At 39.5% G+C, this 19,511-nt stretch overlaps 1 protein-coding gene across 2 annotated transcripts in view; it reads left to right on the top strand.

Annotated features, from left to right (window-relative positions):
* glra4a (glycine receptor, alpha 4a) overlaps nucleotides 1–19,511 on the top strand; it is a 47,130-nt gene that overhangs the window by 25,799 nt on the left and 1,820 nt on the right. The window contains exons 2-8 of one of the 2 annotated variants that reach the window (XM_020594602.1): nucleotides 2,228–2,358; nucleotides 3,746–3,813; nucleotides 5,579–5,802; nucleotides 8,608–8,690; nucleotides 12,276–12,413; nucleotides 12,712–12,926; nucleotides 15,250–15,399. In XM_020594602.1, the coding sequence (XP_020450258.1) occupies nucleotides 2,228–2,358; nucleotides 3,746–3,813; nucleotides 5,579–5,802; nucleotides 8,608–8,690; nucleotides 12,276–12,413; nucleotides 12,712–12,926; nucleotides 15,250–15,399 (1,009 nt within the window). The remainder of the gene's footprint in view (nucleotides 1–2,227; nucleotides 2,359–3,745; nucleotides 3,814–5,578; nucleotides 5,803–8,607; nucleotides 8,691–12,275; nucleotides 12,414–12,711; nucleotides 12,927–15,249; nucleotides 15,400–19,511) is intronic. The other variant, XM_020594609.1, reaches the window with a different exon arrangement.

Raw genomic sequence — 19,511 nt, 5'->3', positions numbered from 1 at the left:
GAGGAGCTCGGTCACCCGGGAGGAGCTCAGAGTAGAACCGCTGCTCCTCCACATCGAGAGGAGCCAGCTGAGGTGGCTCGGGCATCTGTTTCGGATGCCTCCTGGGCGCCTTCCTAGGGAGGTGTTCCAGGCATGTCCCACCGGGAGGAGGCCCCGGGGAAGACCCAGGACACACTGGAGGGACTATGTCTCTTGGCTGGCCTGGGAACGCCTCAGCATTCCCCCAGAGGAACTGGAGGAAGTGTCTGGAGAGAGGGAAGTCTGGGTATCTTTGCTTAGACTGCTGCCCCCGCGATCCGGTCCCGGATAAGCGGAGGAAAATGGATGGATGGATGGACTACTACCTCTGTCAAGAGTCATTATTTTTTAATTTTCAGTTTTTGATTTTTGAGTCTGTGATTTGAGTCACAGGAAGTTCCTTTGTTGTCAAAAACATATTAAAAGACAGCAAAAGCCACAGAAACAGTCATGATGTGATAACGTAGTCACAAATATCTTCATGTGGCTGTACAGCCCTAGTTTCGTTCTGAACTGAACAGGTTCACCCAGCAACGTAGTGAATGTACTACTGAAGGACACAGCCATGTGACTGGTGTAGTTCATTCTACTGTTTGTACGCACCAAGCAGGGGTATGATCTCTTAGCTTAGGGAAAAGTGAACTAGTGAACTAAAAGTGAACTAAACACAGTCAGTTACTAAGAATCTTTGAACTGAGCAAAACAGCATGATTCATAATTACCACCTCCACACAAATCTTCCCATTAACAAGGTACAGTATGCAGTTGGAACACACCTCAGCTGTGGGGGCTTCACGACATGATAACAGGTTAATAAGAATACTATCCTAACCAGAAACCAACCTATGTTTACATTTACTGACTTGTGGTCCTGTAAATTATGACTCTGGTCTATTTAAGAGCAAAGACACTCATGGTGTCACACTGACGTAGTGCTGCAAAGCCTCTTACATGAGAAGGTCCAAGTGGGTTTTTGGGAGTAGATTGTTGTACTGTACCAACAATCAAAACTGTATTCTTCTAACTATGACCATGATTCTTTCCTTATCAAAACCAAATAGATGTTGTCTAAACCTAACCAAACTTTAAGAATAGTGATGGCATTTCAATCTTGAATAACTGTCATTTGCATTTGGAAAGGACTAGTGATGCATGTATAATATGTTCTCAAGAATGCTACAACAACAAGGGACCTGACTCTTAATGTGTAGAGATGTACGATGTAGGACTGTAGGTTCTTGCAGAGGCTTGCATTTACATTAGCATTTTTCTGCAACATACAATAGCACATTACACAATAACTTCATAATGTAACCCTGAAGTAGTCACAATAGCAATCACCTCACCTGCCTTATTTTCAAATGCTTTCCAACTGCATACTCTACACAATTTCAAATGGAAGATCTCCCAGGATCAGCTCAGCTTTTCTCTTGAAATCCCAAAACCAACATCCACACATTTCTCATCCTGTAGCCCCCCTGACAATGCAGTTTATGTGACTGTAAAAACAGCTAAGTGGCTGTGAGACTAGGGGATCAGTGACTGGCTCCACACACACAGAGCACCAGCAAAGCTCTGCCTTGGAGGAGACTGAACCCGCCATCTGTACGCTAGAGTTTCAAATCATGACAGATTGTGAACTGTTAACAGCTGTATCAGTGCATGGGGTGCAATCAGCTGTACTACTGCAGGGGCCAGTAAAAAAAAAATCTGATCTATTATGCCTGGCTTAAAGAGAGTCTTCTTTGTTTCTTAAATTTTTCTCAGTCTATCTCTAATTTCTCTCTGGTCTGTTGGTTATTCCTGTCAGTGGCTGCCTGAGCCTCACTGGAGCTTGCATCAACTCCTTCCTCTGCCCACTGTGACAGTCATAGCATTACAACTGAGCCATCAATCTGTCAAGCCTTACTCCTGCTAAGCCATGAGCAGCAGGAAGCACAGGAGAGGGACACGTTTACCTCTGTTTCTGTTTTGTTTCTCTGCATTTAAAGGGCTAACAACCACAGTAAGCAGGTAATCCAGTGGGCATTTTTCACTCTCATTTCCCCATCCACCATCGACTTGCTGATAGCTGTTGGCTTCTCATTATTTTTTCCAACCACCCTCACTGCTACCTCTCATACATAAACACACAGTCCTCTTCTTCTGCTTCTCAAATCTACTGTTTTCTTTCTCTGTATTTGTTCTCCCTGTCTCTGGGTAATATCAGACTGAGCTCCTGTAAGGAGGAGATAAAGCCCCCCAGCAGGGCAGGACCACAGCTGTCGCCCTCTGACTTCCTGGACAAGCTCATGGGGAAAACATCGGGATATGATGCCCGCATCAGACCCAACTTCAAAGGTTCAGTATATGCAATGGCAGACCATTACAGCAGCCCTGAAGAAAATCCAGCAGAAAGCACAAGCACTAGAAAAAAAAAATGACAGTGGATCTGTGTTGTGAGAGCTACAGTTGACCATTCTCCTGTGTATATGCTGTATGTTATGTCGTTCACACATACTGGATCAGCTTGTCCTCGTTTTCACCCTGTTTGCTTTCACGCAGTAGTGTGGGTTCAGTACTGTGTGAAACCAAACACACTGGAACTCTGTCTCTTAGAAATAACATTTATATACTATTACGTTTGTTTAGCTCGTTACTTTTTAAAGAAACATGGGCTTAATTGCTGCCTGTTATTGCAGCATTTTTTGCAGTACGGGAAGTGCTACACAAAGTGTAAAACTTTAAACACTGGGTTCCTGCATGTGATTAGATTTGGACATCAGAAACACTTTGGTCTAGTTGCAAGAAAGAAAGCGACTGGATTTGTACATAGACTATGACAAAGCCATCTCTAGATCCATTAATCGCAAATTTGAAGTTCTGGTCAGCCTCATATCTAATACTGACATTTGTGTTCCAGGTTGACTGTGTGTTTGTTGTACAGTATGTCTTTGTCCATTTTGTCTCTTATGTGATCAGTGTCCAAACCTTTCATGCTTTTGAGCTGCTTGATTTGCACTTAACAGAAAGACCATGGTCAAATCTTAAAGTAAACACATGCCGTCTCTTTGCTATTGAATTAATTGATTAGTTGAATATTATTTTTTAGATAAATCAAATTTTTTTGTTTCAGCTATAAACCAAGACCATCAGGTTTCCCTTAACCAGATGCTTTGAGTGATTAAATATAACCTTAAAAAACAAGTTGTGTTGTGAGAGCTTTTTCCAGCACATTGTGTGCCAAACTAATTTAATGTTTTTACTGAAATTATGGAAATGCATTTGCAGAAATTCAGGTGTTTGTTCAGAAATTCAATATTTGTTGTTGCAAAGTAGCATATTAGTATATTTCTAGAAGACATGGTTGCACAGTGATTTTCTCAGACACTGTGCCAAATCTTTGGTGGATACATCTGTGTGCCCTTTTTCCCCTTTAGTATTATCTTCTTTTTGAATTTGATTTCGGTAAGTTACATTTTTTTTTAGCTGTATTTACACTTGAATGGACAGGCCTGAAGAGGAAATGTGATTTCTTCGAGCGCCTTTAAATAGCAGGCTCTCCGACAGTAGAGCTGGTAAGACTTGCATTGTGTCGACATTTTCAGTTACAGCCACAATATGAGAAGGAAAAGAAATGAAGAAACTGCTGCGGTGTGAGAGGCATTTTAATGGGGGCACAAGTGATATCATAAATCCCATTTAAAGCAAGAGACTAGTAAATTAAGTTTGTTTTTCCTTCCCTCAGGACCAGCTGTGAATGTCACCTGTAATATTTTCATCAACAGCTTTGGGTCCATCACAGAAACCACAATGGTAAGACGACCTTGGACATTTCAAATGTTGCACATATTAGAAATGAAAATGTTTTCTCCAAAACAGAAAAAACATCAGGCATTTACATTCAAAAATCTGTGTAATTTTTCTAGATTACTGTTTTAGTTGTACTGGATCTCACATGATTTGTACCAGAATCATGAAACACTCGGTTCCATTTTCTACCTACCAACTTGAGTTCTAATCCACTCAATGGGAAGCTGTTCCCTTGTTTCTGTGTTTCCTGGAGCGTTGCACTACAACCTCCCGAGAACAATGGGTCACTGACATGCTGACAATAAACTGTCCACTCTGCAATTAAAATGAAAAACTGAGAAAATGAATGAAAAGGGGGACGGAAGAGAGGACAAGGGGTTCAGGGAAAAACAGCTGCCCTCAGGTCTGTATTTATAGTCCTATTACTGCTGGGTCAGCACAATACAGCAGTGAACTGTTTAAAGGTGTCCGAGGTAGACCCAGAGGGCCTGACCTCTCGTCGTCTTATCCTAGAGAATGACAACACTAATGATGTCATTGGACACGCTGGTGAAACATGCTTTTTATTCTGACAAATGGAGCGAACAAGCAAAAACATTAATAGTCTACAATGCCCAAAGATGAATTCTAAGTTAACTGCACAGATTAGAATTCTAATTGGATTACCTGTGCGTGCTGGCTGCAGGCAGGAGGGATTGAGTTCAGTACTTGTCCTTAACCTGGTTTGCGTTGTCACACCTCTGTGCACCAGCAGCACATGGATGCAGTGGTTGGACAAACAGTACACCATCTTATTCAGGCTTATGTACATGTACTGTAAGTCTAAGGATGATAAAAGCCCAGTTAGCAATGTTACTACCATCACTAGTTTGGCCACATCTGCCACTGCACAGTAAATATCACCCTCTTAAACAAAGGGGATAACGTTGCACATTCTGATGTCAAACAAATGAAATATGCGCACTGACGTTAATAAGCTAAAAACGCAGTTTTCTCTGTCTTCATGTTAAAAGTGAAAACTGATTTTTGAACATCTTCACCTAGGAAGGAGTTTTCCAGAGATCTATTTTCAGTGACCTAAAATGCAGTTTGTGTGTCAATGAAAGGCCAAAATGCTGAGAGAAAGCTAGATTTGTAGAAAGACATACACCTGCACAAGACCTCAGTCACTTACTTTCAATCAAATGTGATGAATGAGGGGTCTCATTCAACACTTTTATTGTCCTAAATTATGATGTTTGGTTATAAAGATGGATTATTTTGTGTAACTCTGGTGCCCACTCATGACGGGTGTTAACGTCAACTGTTTTTTTTTTTTTTTTTCTGAAACAAGTACGCCACTTATTTTCTAGTTTCCTATTCACAATCAACCACCTGTGTCCCCAGAGACCAAGTGAATACATACACATCATGATGCTGCTCAGCTCCAGTCTCCCAGTAATGAAACAGAATATGTTATATACTTGTCAGCAATGAATTTGGACATAGACACATGCAGATCATAGTCTGTTTTGTTGCTGTGAGGCATTATATCCTTGCACACAAAATTAAGGTTCATGTAGCTGAAATTAATCAAGACTTTAAAGTGAAACTACATCTAAACACAGTGACTTGCCACAGTTCCATCTTTCATAGAGTACAACAAATTCACACAAGAATGAACTCCAAGTATCAGATCATTCTCAGAAACTCCACTTCTCAGTTCTCCATCTGTACCACACTCCACTGATAATATACTTTCCATTAAACACCCTGAGTTCTTCCACAGGACTACAGGCTCAATGTATTTCTACGGCAAATGTGGAATGACCCTCGTTTGGCGTACAGCGAATACCCAGACGACTCCCTTGATCTGGATCCATCCATGTTGGACTCTATCTGGAAACCTGATTTATTCTTTGCAAATGAGAAAGGAGCCAATTTCCACGAGGTCACCACCGATAACAAGCTGCTACGGATTTTCCAAGATGGCAGTGTTCTGTACAGCATCAGGTAACTAAAGATAATAATCCCAGAAGTTAAACATCAGAGCTGCTGAGTGCTGTTATGTCAGTCAGAGAATGACATCAGAGGCTTAATCAAGGGCTCAGCTTTGAAGCATAAATGCTGCTGCAGAGTGACTGCTTTGCCTTATTCAGATCATCTTTGTCTTATGGTGGAAGGCTACTGCTAAATACACAGAATGAATACTTTGTGAATATACTTAAAGATTACTTCAAAATATACCCTGAGCAGCAATTCTCTTAAATAAGATGATGAAGATAGATGTTACTTTGGACCTCAATGCAGACGGCCTTGTTATTATTGCCATAATGACAAAAGAAATGATATATTATTGCCTTTAAATATATACATCTGCTCTATATGGACACTTTTCTGCCAAATAAAGTGAAAATATAGCTGAAAACATGAGTGTATCTCTGGGTGGCATAGCAGACCAGTGGTTAACACTGTCGCCTCATAGCAAGAAGGTTCCGGGTTTGAGCCTGTGCCTTTTTGTATGGAGTTTGCTTGTTCTCCCTGTGCCTGTGTGGGTTCTCTCTGGGTACTCCAGCTTCCTCCCACAGTCCAAAGACATGCATCTTAGGTTGACTGGCGACTCTAAATTGCCCCTAGGAGTGAGTATGACTTGTGTGGTTGTTTGTCTACATGTCAGCCCTGTGATAGCTTGGCGACCTGTTCAGGTTGTACCCCGCCTCTTGCCCAATGTCAGCTGGGATTGGCTCCAGCACCCCCGGTTTAGATACAACTCATATATGACCTCTTGACCATAGTTGCAGTAAATTGCTGAACTGCCATTCACGCAACCCCTAGTGCACCTTTCTGCTCACTTAGGTGCACTGTAGGTTATCAAAAATACTAAAAGGGCGCAGAAAAGGGAAAAATTGCACAGACTTGCTGTGACAAGTCTTTAAAGACTTTTTGTTTTTGACACTTTACCATGAATGGAAGTTTGCAGACAGCTCTAAAAATCATGACATACACACACACACTCACATATAGTCACATGCAATGCTAACTAAGGTGCATGCGGCCTAAAGGTGTGCAAGCATTTTGTTTTGAGTACAATATTGGCACATTTATAGGGTGAAATACATTGTTTTGGATCCAAACTGGTAATTTTGTCTGTTAAATCACATTAATTTTACCCAATATATCCAGTATTGTTTATAAAATGCAGTTGAAATTGTAATAAAACATTTTATGTAATAATTTTTCAGTAATTTCTATTGATCAGTGAAGCTATGATTTACACACTTTTTAATTTTCAATATTTCTTTTACTGAAAGTGGCAACACCTTTTGAAAGAGGTAATGGTATAAGACAAGTTCTCAGAATAAGATTCATGCCAGTGACTTACTGTATCCTCTAGTTTTGCTTACTATGTTTTGAAATTATGGAATAAACATCTTTGTGTACTTTAAATACATGACACAATTGAGGCAATGCTATAGTAGGAGAGTTTATCACTGGGGTATTTGTTCTTCAGCTGGTGAAAAAGATATTGTGTCATTATAACACAGTAGCAAATGGGTGCTTATGTGTATACTGCTAGCAGCTTTTGTCTCGCCTCTGGGCGATGCATTACAGCAGGTAATTATGCAGCTTTCCACCAGACAGACTTCCAAATCACACTCTCCCTCTCTTCTCCGAGGCGTTCTGAAGGCTTAATGCATCAACACCAAAACAAATAGAAGTAGGGATCAAATCAAATCAAATCAAATTTTATTTGTGTAGTGCCAAATCACAACAAAAGTCATCTCAGGACACTTTACAAAGTAAGGTCTAGACCTTACTGTTATCAATATTATTACATAGGGAAAACCCAACAAATCCCCCTTGAGCAAGCACTTGGCGACAGTGGGGAGGAAAAACTCCCTTTAAAGGAAGAAACCTCCGACAGACCCCGGCTCTTGGTGGGCGGCCTTCTGCCTCGACCGGTTGGGGTGAGTGGATAGAGGAGAGACAAAAGAAGAAAAGCAACAAGACACAACAATCAAACACTGATCAGGTCGATGTGGCTGGTGACTGCTCGTCAGAGACATAGAGCTCCAGGGCCAGGGCAACCTGCAGAAAGGTACAGAGAGAGAGGACACACTATCGGAGAGAGGAGACACAAAGTTAGTAATGTGTAATAGTGGCAAGCTAGTGGCAGAGGTGCATGCGCAGACAACTGGAGAACTGAGACTGGGAGTTGGTTCCATAGGAGAGGAGCTTGATAGCTAAAGGCTCTGCCTCCCATTCTACTTCTGTGGATTCTAGGAACCACAAGTAAACCTGCACTCTGAGAGTGAAGTGCTCTGTTAGGATGATAAGGCTCTACAAGGTCTTTATGATATGATGGAGCCTTGTCATTAAGGGCTTTGTATGTTAGGAGAAGGATTTTAAATTCTATTCTGAATTTTACAGGGAGCCAGTGGAGAGAAGCTAATATGGGAGAGATATGATCTCTCTTGCTAGTTCCTGTCACTCTGGCTGCAGCATAACACAAAACAAATAGAAGTAGGGATGCCCACAGTTACTTTGATATTACCGTTTGTGACAAATAATTAGATGGCGGAGTAACTCAATATGTTTTCCAATTTACACTTTTTTGGGAGAATGTGTATTTCGATTTTTTTGCATTGTCCAATTTTATTGCAATGAACACTATCATATAGACATGTTTTATAATTTGAACAGCAAATCAGCTTGCCAGAGATTTATTTCACTGTTAACCTCATTTCCCCTCCTTTCCTCAAACTTTTTTAACTTTGTGGCTCCTTTTCTCTCTTCCAAACTGTTTTTCTATCTCAGGCTGACTCTTACCCTGTCCTGCCCTATGGACTTGAAGAATTTCCCAATGGATATTCAGACCTGTACCATGCAGCTTGAAAGCTGTGAGTCTTTGCTACTGCTTCCTTTTCTCTCACTTCCCTGATTTTAATTGCTCCTCAGTTCTCCATTTTCTACCTTTTGCCTAGCTTGCACAGCATCTACCCTCACTATATTCCAAGAGACAAGTCAAACATTGTTTTCTGTAGAGAACAGCATGATTTATCAGCAATTGCAAACTGATTCTGTGTTCTGTTGTTGTAGATAGCTCAGCTAATTTAATTAGTTAGCTAGGTAAATTATTAAAGTCACCAAGGTTGTAAAACTTATGTAAATGGTTTGACACATGTCACTAGTTTAAAATGTCACATGTATAATTATTGTTATTGATTTCAACTTTTTTTTAAAATCTGATACAGACAGTTGTCATTTCAGTTTCAGACTAAAAGTGACAAACCTGCTTTTGTCTACTGCTTTCTGAAATCACTTAGGCATTGTTTCAGTAATTATTAAAATTTTGAGTTGGTTAATCATCACCATTTTTATTGTAATCTGATTATGTCATGTAGAAAGCTTTACAGGTTAGCAACCGTTTGGACCTCGTGCAATGTCAGTTGTTTAGCATTTTTTACTTGTTCACATTCTCTGAACATGTATTAAAACTACTGAGATATGTCATTGTACAAAATGAATCTGGAAAAGTTATTATAGTGATAAATGTTAGAGAAATAATATTTTCCTTTTTCAGTCTTTCCTTGCCTTTAGCAGAGATAGTATCTGCCCTCATGAAACCAATTTCCAGGATATAAATAATAAAAGTTTAATTTTGTGTCTCTTTTATTATATGTGACCCACCCCCTGTGCCTAGAGGTGACCCAAATGGGCAAAAGAATTTAAGTTTAGCAAATGGGGAAAAAGACAGACTCACACCATCTGTGAAGTCATTGCGCCGTTTCAGAGGCATTTCTCACAATCAAATAAATCAAACTGGTACCATAGCTACATCCTGATCTGATTTAATAAGAACAAGAGGTTTTGGTTTTTATAGAGCTAGTTACTCCCTCATTGCACTGGAGGCAGCATGATTTACTTCTGCAAATTAATGCGTGGACAAATAGATTTTAAAAAACAAAGTAATAAATTGAGTGCAGAATGTTTTTCAGCCAATGTACTGTAAGAACAAAAACTACAGACATTTTAATCTTTAGGACTTAAGGCAAACAGATTTGTGCTTAAAGCAGTAGTGTACAGGTACAGTGCAAGTGTATCACATCACAGTGTCATTAAAGGAGATGTAATCATTTCTGATTAAAGGCCTGCTGACAATACTTGGGCCTGTGTTGACAAGTGCTAGTACACCACCCAAGGGTGTGATCATTTTGGTTAAAGTTCAGTGTTATGTGGACATTACCACTTTTACTGCTGCTACTGGAGCTGTGGCAAAACAGTTTGTTCAACAGAAGACAGAGACAGATAGCTCTTTGGAGCTTAAGAGAGCCAAAGCCAATCTTCTTTTCTGGCCTTTCATGCCACAGGCTTATACAGATATATAAATAGATTCTGTTTTATTCTGACTCATCAAAGTCCTATATATGCACCTCACCACTTTGCTTTGAGCCACTAGTGTCCAGTCACCTCAAATCCACTTTGTAACCTATGCTATAAGTAAGAAGCAAGATTAAGCCAGTAAATTCAAAGCATAACTATAGCTGCATCAAGACAGTTTGCTTTAATTAGGTGAAGAGCTTTTTCCATAAGAAAAAGGAGACTGCATGTGGCTGCCATAAATCTGCCTTGCTAAAATATTCCTGACATGCCTCATCAACGTAATTTTAACTGAATATAGAAAACTATGTCAGTTATGTTTTGATGTCGCTTAGCTGTAACTTACAGAAGCCCATTTCATTATCTTAATTTATGTTCACATTACCTGCCAAAGTCACCGAAATCTTTTTTTTTGTCCCTCCAAGTGACTAAGTAGATGTGTGAACAAACCACATTCGATTTTTTCATATCAAATATTAACAGTGTTCAAATCAGAGCTGGATACATGTGACTTATGTTATATTCAGACTATATGCTGGAGTGGTTCAAATATGATTTTTTCCTCTTTAAAGTGACTCAGATCTGATCTCTTCACAAATGTAAGGAGCCTGGGAGGGGACACTGAACAAAAATCAGAACTGAAAAAAAGATCGGAATTTAACATTAAAACCTATAGTATGGATGTAGCTGTAAAAAAAGCATTGGTATTTCCCTTGCTTTCAGCAGCAGGATATGTCAATGACAATGAATTCTGCTCCTGAACAAAACAAGTATGTTTAAGTGGTGTTTTTTTTTCCCAGGCATACAGCATTGGGTATAACATTTTGAGTAATTGAAGTCTTTATAGCTCAGGTCCTAAAGAGTCCCAGTAGGCATCAATTTTATTCAAATGTGAGAGGAATCATTGTTGTTGTTGTTGCATGGGACATGCATTTTTAATACACCTGTAATATATTAAGGCAGCTGAAAGGAGGAGGACAGCCCAAAAGATCATGTCAAACAGCAGCTTATATGTTTGTGTTGCAAGTGGGCAAGCAAAAGAACTTCTAACCTCTTCAGAGTGGTTGTGTGTAAATGCTATAGTAATTGTAAATTCACTTCAAAAATAACCCGACGCTATATATTATATTTTTTCCATTATGTTAGTCTGTGCATTTTTGCTGATGCACCCACATGCAGTTCATTAGGTTACATACACTAATCAGCTCGGTGTATGTTAGTACATACAGTATCTCCCACTGTCCTAGGAAAATGTGCTTCTCATCCCCCACATTCTGTAACCTTCAAGCAACTGCAACACCACGACTGTAGCTGTGGTGTGTGACCTTTACTGTGACAAACATGATGGCAGAGGGTAGCCGAACAGATGGGCAGAGAGACATTACATCACCTCAGTCCTCCAAGATTCATTATCCCTCTCGGTCTCCCCCGAGTAACATTAGCCCTGATGTTTAAAAAGCACACATTTTCTACCATGGTAACAAGATCGCAATAAAAATGTCAGGAGAATCACAGCAACAGAGATAAAGAGGATAAGAATTATTAGCAGATAGTGCAGTACATTGCTTGACTTTCACCAATATTTTCAAATCTAAACGGCATCGTGTTTGTTATTCTTGTATTGAACACAAAGCAACAGCAAATATGTGCAGTATATCCCAAGACTGATGCAATCCCCGCTTATAGTCAGTAACCAGTGTAACGTTTTGTTTTGACATATAACATCTAGCGGCAGTAATATCAGCATAATGTTGAAAATAATGGAGTGCAGTTTTTATGAGGCTATGACCAGTAATGGGACTGTGATTTTCCTATGTTTATTTTTAAGATTTATCATGTCGTAAATGTTGCATCTTCAATAGTGAATGGCCAAAATAATGAATAATGTAACAGCCATTTGATGTACTTGAAAATAAAAAGCAGTAAAATGCATGATGAAATAATGAGATTCATCGGCTTTCTAAGATATGCCAAAATTTACTTGAACAAATGAGAGATTGTCTATTTTATTCAAAGCAACTTAAAATAAAATGAAAATATTACACATTTATTATTTCTCATTTATTTAAATACCTTCTCTCTCTCCCCCTGTTCTCTTTCCACAGTCGGTTACACCATGAATGACTTGTTCTTTGAGTGGCTGCCTGAGAACCCTGTTCAGGTGGCTGATGATCTGACCCTCCCTCAGTTTGTGCTAAAAGAAGAGAAGGACTTGGGCTACTGCACCAAGTCTTATAACACAGGTATACTATGAATGCCATTAAAAGTTATGAGAATATATCCCAGATTGTAATGATTGCTTGAGCTGATTTCTTCTTCAGAATAGCTTGTAGAATAACTTACTAATGATTCTGTTGACTGACAACATTTTTATTAAACCTTTCACCTACAGTATATATTGTCTTACGGGTACATTTTACTCCACTGTGCCTACTCTGTAATAAAAAAAAAATAAAATAAATAAATAAATAAAATAAACAAGACACAATGAACTATTCCTTTAAGCAAGACAATAGAATGTTGTACATCATGTGTCTGCAGGTAAATTCACCTGTATCGAGGTGAAGTTCCACCTGGAACGCCAAATGGGCTACTACTTGATCCAGATGTACATCCCCTCCCTCCTTATTGTCATCCTCTCATGGGTCTCTTTCTGGATAAATATGGATGCTGCACCTGCCAGAGTGGGCCTGGGCATCACCACCGTACTGACAATGACCACACAGAGCTCTGGTTCCAGAGCCTCACTTCCCAAAGTGAGTCTGGAGGCTAATGATCAAGATGTATGAAGGCTTATACATTGTTTGTTGCAGGCACAATCTTTGCTGAGCAAACAGAGCAGGAAGAACCCGTAGGGGCAAGGAATGCTTTAATTTTTCTTCTGCAAAATTACCACCACAGCAGAAAAATTGTGCACCATTACATCTTTTAATGGGGTATTTACCCAGGTGCCTTTTCAAAGTCAGTGTTTAGCTATTGAAGATGTGTCTAATGGAGGACAATGCCACTGACCTTAAAATATCATATTCTGCTCTTCCTGCGAAATGTAAGTATACATGACAGGAGGTCACATTACGTAACACTTCCAGCTCCACAGAGAGGTCGATGACTTTAAAAAAAATTATTAAACGTAGCATGACCCAAGTTTGAAACTTGTACACTATTCTGACATTTCCCTCTGATATATACCTCCAAAAGTAATACATGATTAGAAATACCATTACCTTTTATACCTAATATTTCCTGACAAGCTGTCAAAAGCCAATCCAATTGCTCCTAGAACCAAGTGACAGACCTGCAATGAATTTTTGTTGACTGCTTGTGTCCTCCAGAGTTGGGTAAAAGAGTATTTGGAGGGAGCTTTGGACCAGGATGACTTGTTAGTGTGTATTTAGTCATGAAATGCGGACTTTGCACAATAGAGGTCCTAATTAAGGACTAAAATAGAGTCTAATTAGGCAGAATACAATACAAGGGCCAGGTCAGGACATTGGACTCCATATGAAAGACAACTCTCCTGTATATGGGGAGAAAATGTATGGAGAAGCTAGGGAGCAGGTGACGGACATACCTACCATCACAATGCCAAATTCTTGTTCCTGATTGGCTGGCATACAGGTGCTTATTAAAACCTGTTCTGTAATGCCTTGATAGTTTAAGCCAACAGTTTGTCCAAAGTTCTGAAAATCATTGCACAAGGTATATTAGATTGTAGGTAACCATAGTAACAGTACTTTTCCGAAGAAACACGATGCTCATGTTCACAGAGTTACATTTATTTACACCTGGTCGCTTCCCACTACTACAATCACGCTTTGTCACCAGACTCTCTCCCTCATTCTCTCATTCCCCACTCCCTAATGGATACTAAACAGCGAGCAGTACATTGAGATTTTAGACACTTAATAATCATCATTATCATTTTACATCATCACTGACAGCTGCAGTTATAATTTTTGCATCTATAAAATGCAGCACATTATGTGCCTTGCTCAGCTCAGCTGTAGCTCTGTAGTGGTAGAGAGGGAGGGCCAAGCTTTCACTTTTCCAGTCTAGATTTAGCCTGCCAGTCACATCCCTGCTTCTCTGATGGCCTCTAGCCTTTAAGGTCACCACTGCTCCCTGACACCACCAAAACTGTCACTGTTAAAAGCCTGTTAACTTTTATACTTTGAAAAAGCACTCTGGCTTCTACATTTTGGGGGGGATCCATTTTCTTTGTTGTGGACACTCATATGTCAAAATATGCATCTGTCCTGCTAGAGTGAGTGATCATAAAAACAATGTACTGACCTCAAATATTGACCTGTGTAAATTACTTTGTACCTCTGTCTACAAAACGTACATTTTTTGCCAGTGATTCTATCATCGAGATGTGTAAAGTACATTTTTAGCCTCTAGAGTGTTTTTGTTCTACAGCACTAAAAATACTGAACAATATAATACAAGACATACTGTATAGTTCTGGTATCTGATATAGTCTCAAATAATGTGACACTTTCAGTTATCTATTTTGATCTTTGGTAGGTGGGCTACCCTCATTTATATGTGGCTTACAGATTGTGCCTTTGGGTTGCTGGTGGTTATTGCTTCTGTGCTTTAATGCTAGTGGTTACCAACAATGAAGCAACTGCCTGAAATATGAAAAAGAATCACTTTAAAAGTAGTAAGGGAAAAAAAAACAGCTAAGATGTGTGCCAGATGAAGTATAAAAAGTAATACAGTCCAAGTGTTAAAACATGGCAGCTGTATTTCCTGTGATAATGTATCCTGCTGATTTTAATAATCATTTGTTTGATCAGTTTCTCCACAGTGCTTGCTCACTGGGCATTGCTGATGTGCTGCGGCATATCTTCTCTTATGAGAAACACGACCAGGGCTCCCCCCAGGTCTTAGCCATGACCTGTCTACATGTCAACTGCCCACATCCCACTGACTCATTACAATTCTAGGCCATCTCCAAGATGTGTGTCATTACATGCAAGAACTGAAGAATGGGCCTATTGTGAACAACCCACAGATTATCCATCAGCCTCATTGATTTCCTGTGGATGACAATGTGATCTTGTCTGTTCCCAGGTGTCCTATGTGAAGGCTATTGACATTTGGATGGCAGTGTGCCTTCTGTTTGTGTTTGCTGCCCTGCTGGAGTATGCAGCAGTTAACTTTGTCTCGAGGCAACACAAGGAGTTCATCAGGCTGAGAAAAAAGCAGCGGCAACAGAGAATAGTGAGTTTAAATCACACACAAACACGGATATGTTTGTCTTTCCAGGGCTGGGGGGATATATTCCCTAGACATGTCTCTTAACACCAGACCTACTTCTAACCCAACTCAAACTGTCTTACTCTGCAGCTCTCTCAAGTTGAAAGGACTGGCCAAAAAGTCCTGAAAGGAGAAACATCCTCACAACAATGGCTTTGAACTAATATTTGCCCATGCATCCATAGAAAGACATATACACACACATAGAGGCTAAATGCTTCGAGAGGGGCAAAACATATGCAAACATAGTAATGCACTGTCACACATTGTAGCAGATTCTAAAAAGTAACCATGGAGAACACACACACACACACACACACCGATCCTTGTCAGCTCCTATAACACTGACATATGCCTCTTTATTGTGAGATGCTGTGTGTTTGGGAACTGACATCATCAACACGCTGCAGTTGCCTGTCGTATTACATGAGGACGATCCTCGTTTCAGTTCAGCTTGTTTCCATGCTGAGCACTGACCTGTGAAGAGCCTTTGTGATCCTTTTGCTTAGCCACTACAGTCGACTTTCCACCAACCCTGGGGCACTAGGACACCCTAACTCTGAATTAAACTGTAATCACTATGGTTTACATCTTTCTAATCTGCCCTGTTGTGGGCAGTGGGTGACACTTTGGCAGCATTTTGCACTGAGCATTCAACTTCCATAACATGTGTTTAAATGATAATTACAACAAAGCAGCAGTCATTAAATAGCTGTATTTTCTTTATTACAGTAGGTCTCATCTAATGATTTTATATCTTAAAGTGTTCTTCTGTACCACATTCTAATAAGACACACATTGGAGCCCCTGAAAACCTGCCTTACCATCATAAGTATTTTTTTTTTAACTATTCAGTAAATATTCATGACCAAATGAGTAACAATCAAAAGGATAAAGCTTTGGCACAACATGTTTGGCATCATTAGGACTGTGTGGGCACGGCCTAATGAGGTTTGATTGACACATTTTGATACAGATGTGGCACAGAAATACATGACCCCTCCAAAGAAGTCCCATTCACTTCAAACCAGTGAAAAGAGCAAGGCAGCACAGACAATCACCCATCAAGTCTGAAGGCATAAAGTACAATGTTAAATGTTAGTTACAAATTAAGAGCAATAGATTTTTCATTTTCTAATATACAATCAAGTCAGAAGTTGCTAATGTTAATAAGGCTTTCATTTAGATAATGGTTCAAGTTTGACAGCATCTTGGTGATATGTAAAAGAGACAAATGCAAAACTAAATTATCATGGAAAAGGAAAAACATCAGGCAAGCTGTTAATCTAAAACTGTTTTATATTAATGTTTTACTAATAACCTATACATTCATGAAGCTCTTCATAAAGTAGGCTTGTCTTTCTCATCCAAATTTATCACCTACACTGGATCATAACTTGAATGACCATTATCACAAGAAACAGCTAATGAGTTGGCAAATAAAAGTTTACAGAGAGGAACTTGTGACACAGAAAAGACAAAGAAACAGAAAAAACACAAACCTTTTGTGATGCACTACAGTTATTCTCAAGAGAAACAAGACAGGACATCTTGAAAATCCCATTAAACGGCTCACAGTCTGGACAGCTTCCCAGATTCATGGCAAAGTTCCCTGTGAAGGCAGAAGTGCTCAGCAGATTTACTGGGCAGCCTGCCTTCCTGCATTGATACAGGGCAGAGAAAATGATGGTCTGTGGGGGAAAGGACTTCCCCTATCCACATCAGTTGACAATTGCTCCCACTGAGAAGCATGAAGTTGCAAACTACCCATGTGAGCAGTACTGACTCATGGAATCTGATGGTGTGTACAAGTCTCAGATTGAATAGGCTCAATAATCAATAATAATGCTTTAGTGCACCTCTAGTGTTTTCTAAGCCAAATAGCCATCTCAAGCATGTACACACAGCCTTCAAAATGACAAAATTAAAAAACAGGTCTTCTGTTTATATAGGATTCCTCACAGAAATAACTGCATCCTGCTTCTTAAGGATTCTTTCTTTATCTTCAAAGCCAGTTCTCTAAACTAACAGCTGCAGATTATGTCCTCTACTGTCACACTCAGTGACTAATTAAAAACTGGCAACATCTGAGTTTGTTGCTCAGATTTTAAATGTTCCTGTTTATTCACTTTTTTTTGGAATGGCAAAAGCATGTTTTTTTTTTTTTTAAATGCTATAAATATTTTTATTTATAATACTTTTGTACTTCTACTTGTAACAGTATTTTTACTCAAGTAAACAATCTGAGTACTTCTTTCACCACTATACCTAAAGAAGCAGTAACTATTATTTCAATTTGTCTACCTTTCTTTCCGACGAAGGGGTTTGCCAGTCAGCCTGGGATTGTTGAGTCATTGCAAAAAGTGAATGACATCCCCAGTAACAACTCAGACTTCAGGAATCTGAATCAGCACTGCAGCGCCTATGCCAGGGTAAAAATTGACCCCTGTGTCAACCCTAACCTTTAAATCTGTTTTTGTCCACGGCTCCGGCCTCCCAAATTGATTGTGTTGTTTCACCTCAGCCCTGAATTTATCCTGGCAGTTCTCCCACAGCCAAACCCACTATTTGCCGATCTCACCCAGTCGCTATTGCCCTCTCATTCAGACCTTCTGCTCCTTTATACAAACATTAACTTGTCATTTTTGCCCATTATATTTTTCCCCAAGGTTTAATCTGTATTTAAGACCAATTTAAAATTTGTACACACCATTTCTCCTTTAGCATTTTGGGAAGTAAGTCTATTCACTTTCTTGACAGCAGTTAAGATGAGAAGGGTCTGTACAGTAAACAAAGCATAAAGCACAAAGCCTGGAAACAGAAAATATCTGCTTACCACTGCTTTGAAATTTCAATAGGTTAAATATCTCATTGTGTTGATCCATATAAAAATATAAAATGTAACCTTTGGACAGAGCCAGATTAACTATTCCCCCACTATTTCAAGTCTTTATGTTAGCTAGCTAAGCTAACTGGCTCTGGCCTGTAGCCTTAAACTCAAAACATGAGAGGGGGTTTGATGTGTCAGACTGTAGTGTGTATTTGCCCAAAATGTCAAACTATTCCCTCCAAGTTTTTACAGTTTAATTTATCTATGTTTGCATTATTTATACCTAAAGTGGAACCCACAGAAAGTAACTCCACTCAAAACCACCATTTTCACAGTGACTTTATTCTCCAAAGAGCAAAATGTGATGACCAGTGCAGTCTCAACCGATTCTATGCCAACGGATCACAGAATGTGTAGCTGCTGTTGAGAGACCACAGACGATCAGCACCTATTATCTTTAAAGAAACGCACCATTACACTTTAGCACATAATGTACTGTAGCATTTAGGAAAGAGTAGGAGAGATAATTAAGCTGTGCTAGCAAAGCTACACCTTCCTATCCCTCCTGATGTATGGTGCAATTTGTCAATGGGGCAACAGATAGTTAGGTAGCATGAAGTTACTCATGATCAGGTAATTGTTACAAATATAGTAAATGAAGTTAGTAGCTTTGGCTAAACAAGAGTGGCTAAGGGGCAAGCAAAGGGCATTTGGCAAAGATCAGATGGAAATTTATTTTAAAGGACTAAATGAATGTCCTGTGCAAGAAAAAAAAGTAACAATAAGAGACAGGTGTGAAATATATTAGTAGGGCCACTGGGCAGCCAGGTCCAGCAGAGAGTTGCAAGGGTCAGCGAGAGAGGAACAGAGAGTCGGAGCTTTCAGGGCACTTCCCACTGACTACTAATCATCCCACATCTTCACTTTCCCCTGCTAAAGTGAATCTCAGTGTCAGAGGGCTAACAGTGTCAAACTGCATATCTATTAATATTCTCTTCAGAAAGCAAGAACAGTGTCTCATTCACTATTTTATAAAAGGTGTCCTACCATTCATCACAGTGTAAGGCCAAGTGTACATTATTTGATGGGGTTGAGATCATGACTTCTTATTAATAGGCATTTTGAATGGTCATTTATTTGGTGAGTTGAAAGGACATGGAGGTTAATTGTTTGATTAACATTCAGAATTATAATTTCATATTTCCCTCCTAATAAAGATGCCCTCCAGTTCCCCTCTTTGTGCCTT

This window comes from Monopterus albus, unplaced genomic scaffold, assembly GCF_001952655.1.
Source record: "Monopterus albus unplaced genomic scaffold, M_albus_1.0 scaffold2.1, whole genome shotgun sequence".
In the NCBI taxonomy this organism is placed as follows: domain Eukaryota; kingdom Metazoa; phylum Chordata; class Actinopteri; order Synbranchiformes; family Synbranchidae; genus Monopterus; species Monopterus albus.
Note: the sequence above shows the minus strand (reverse complement) of the source record. Positions and strands in the feature narration are given on the sequence as shown.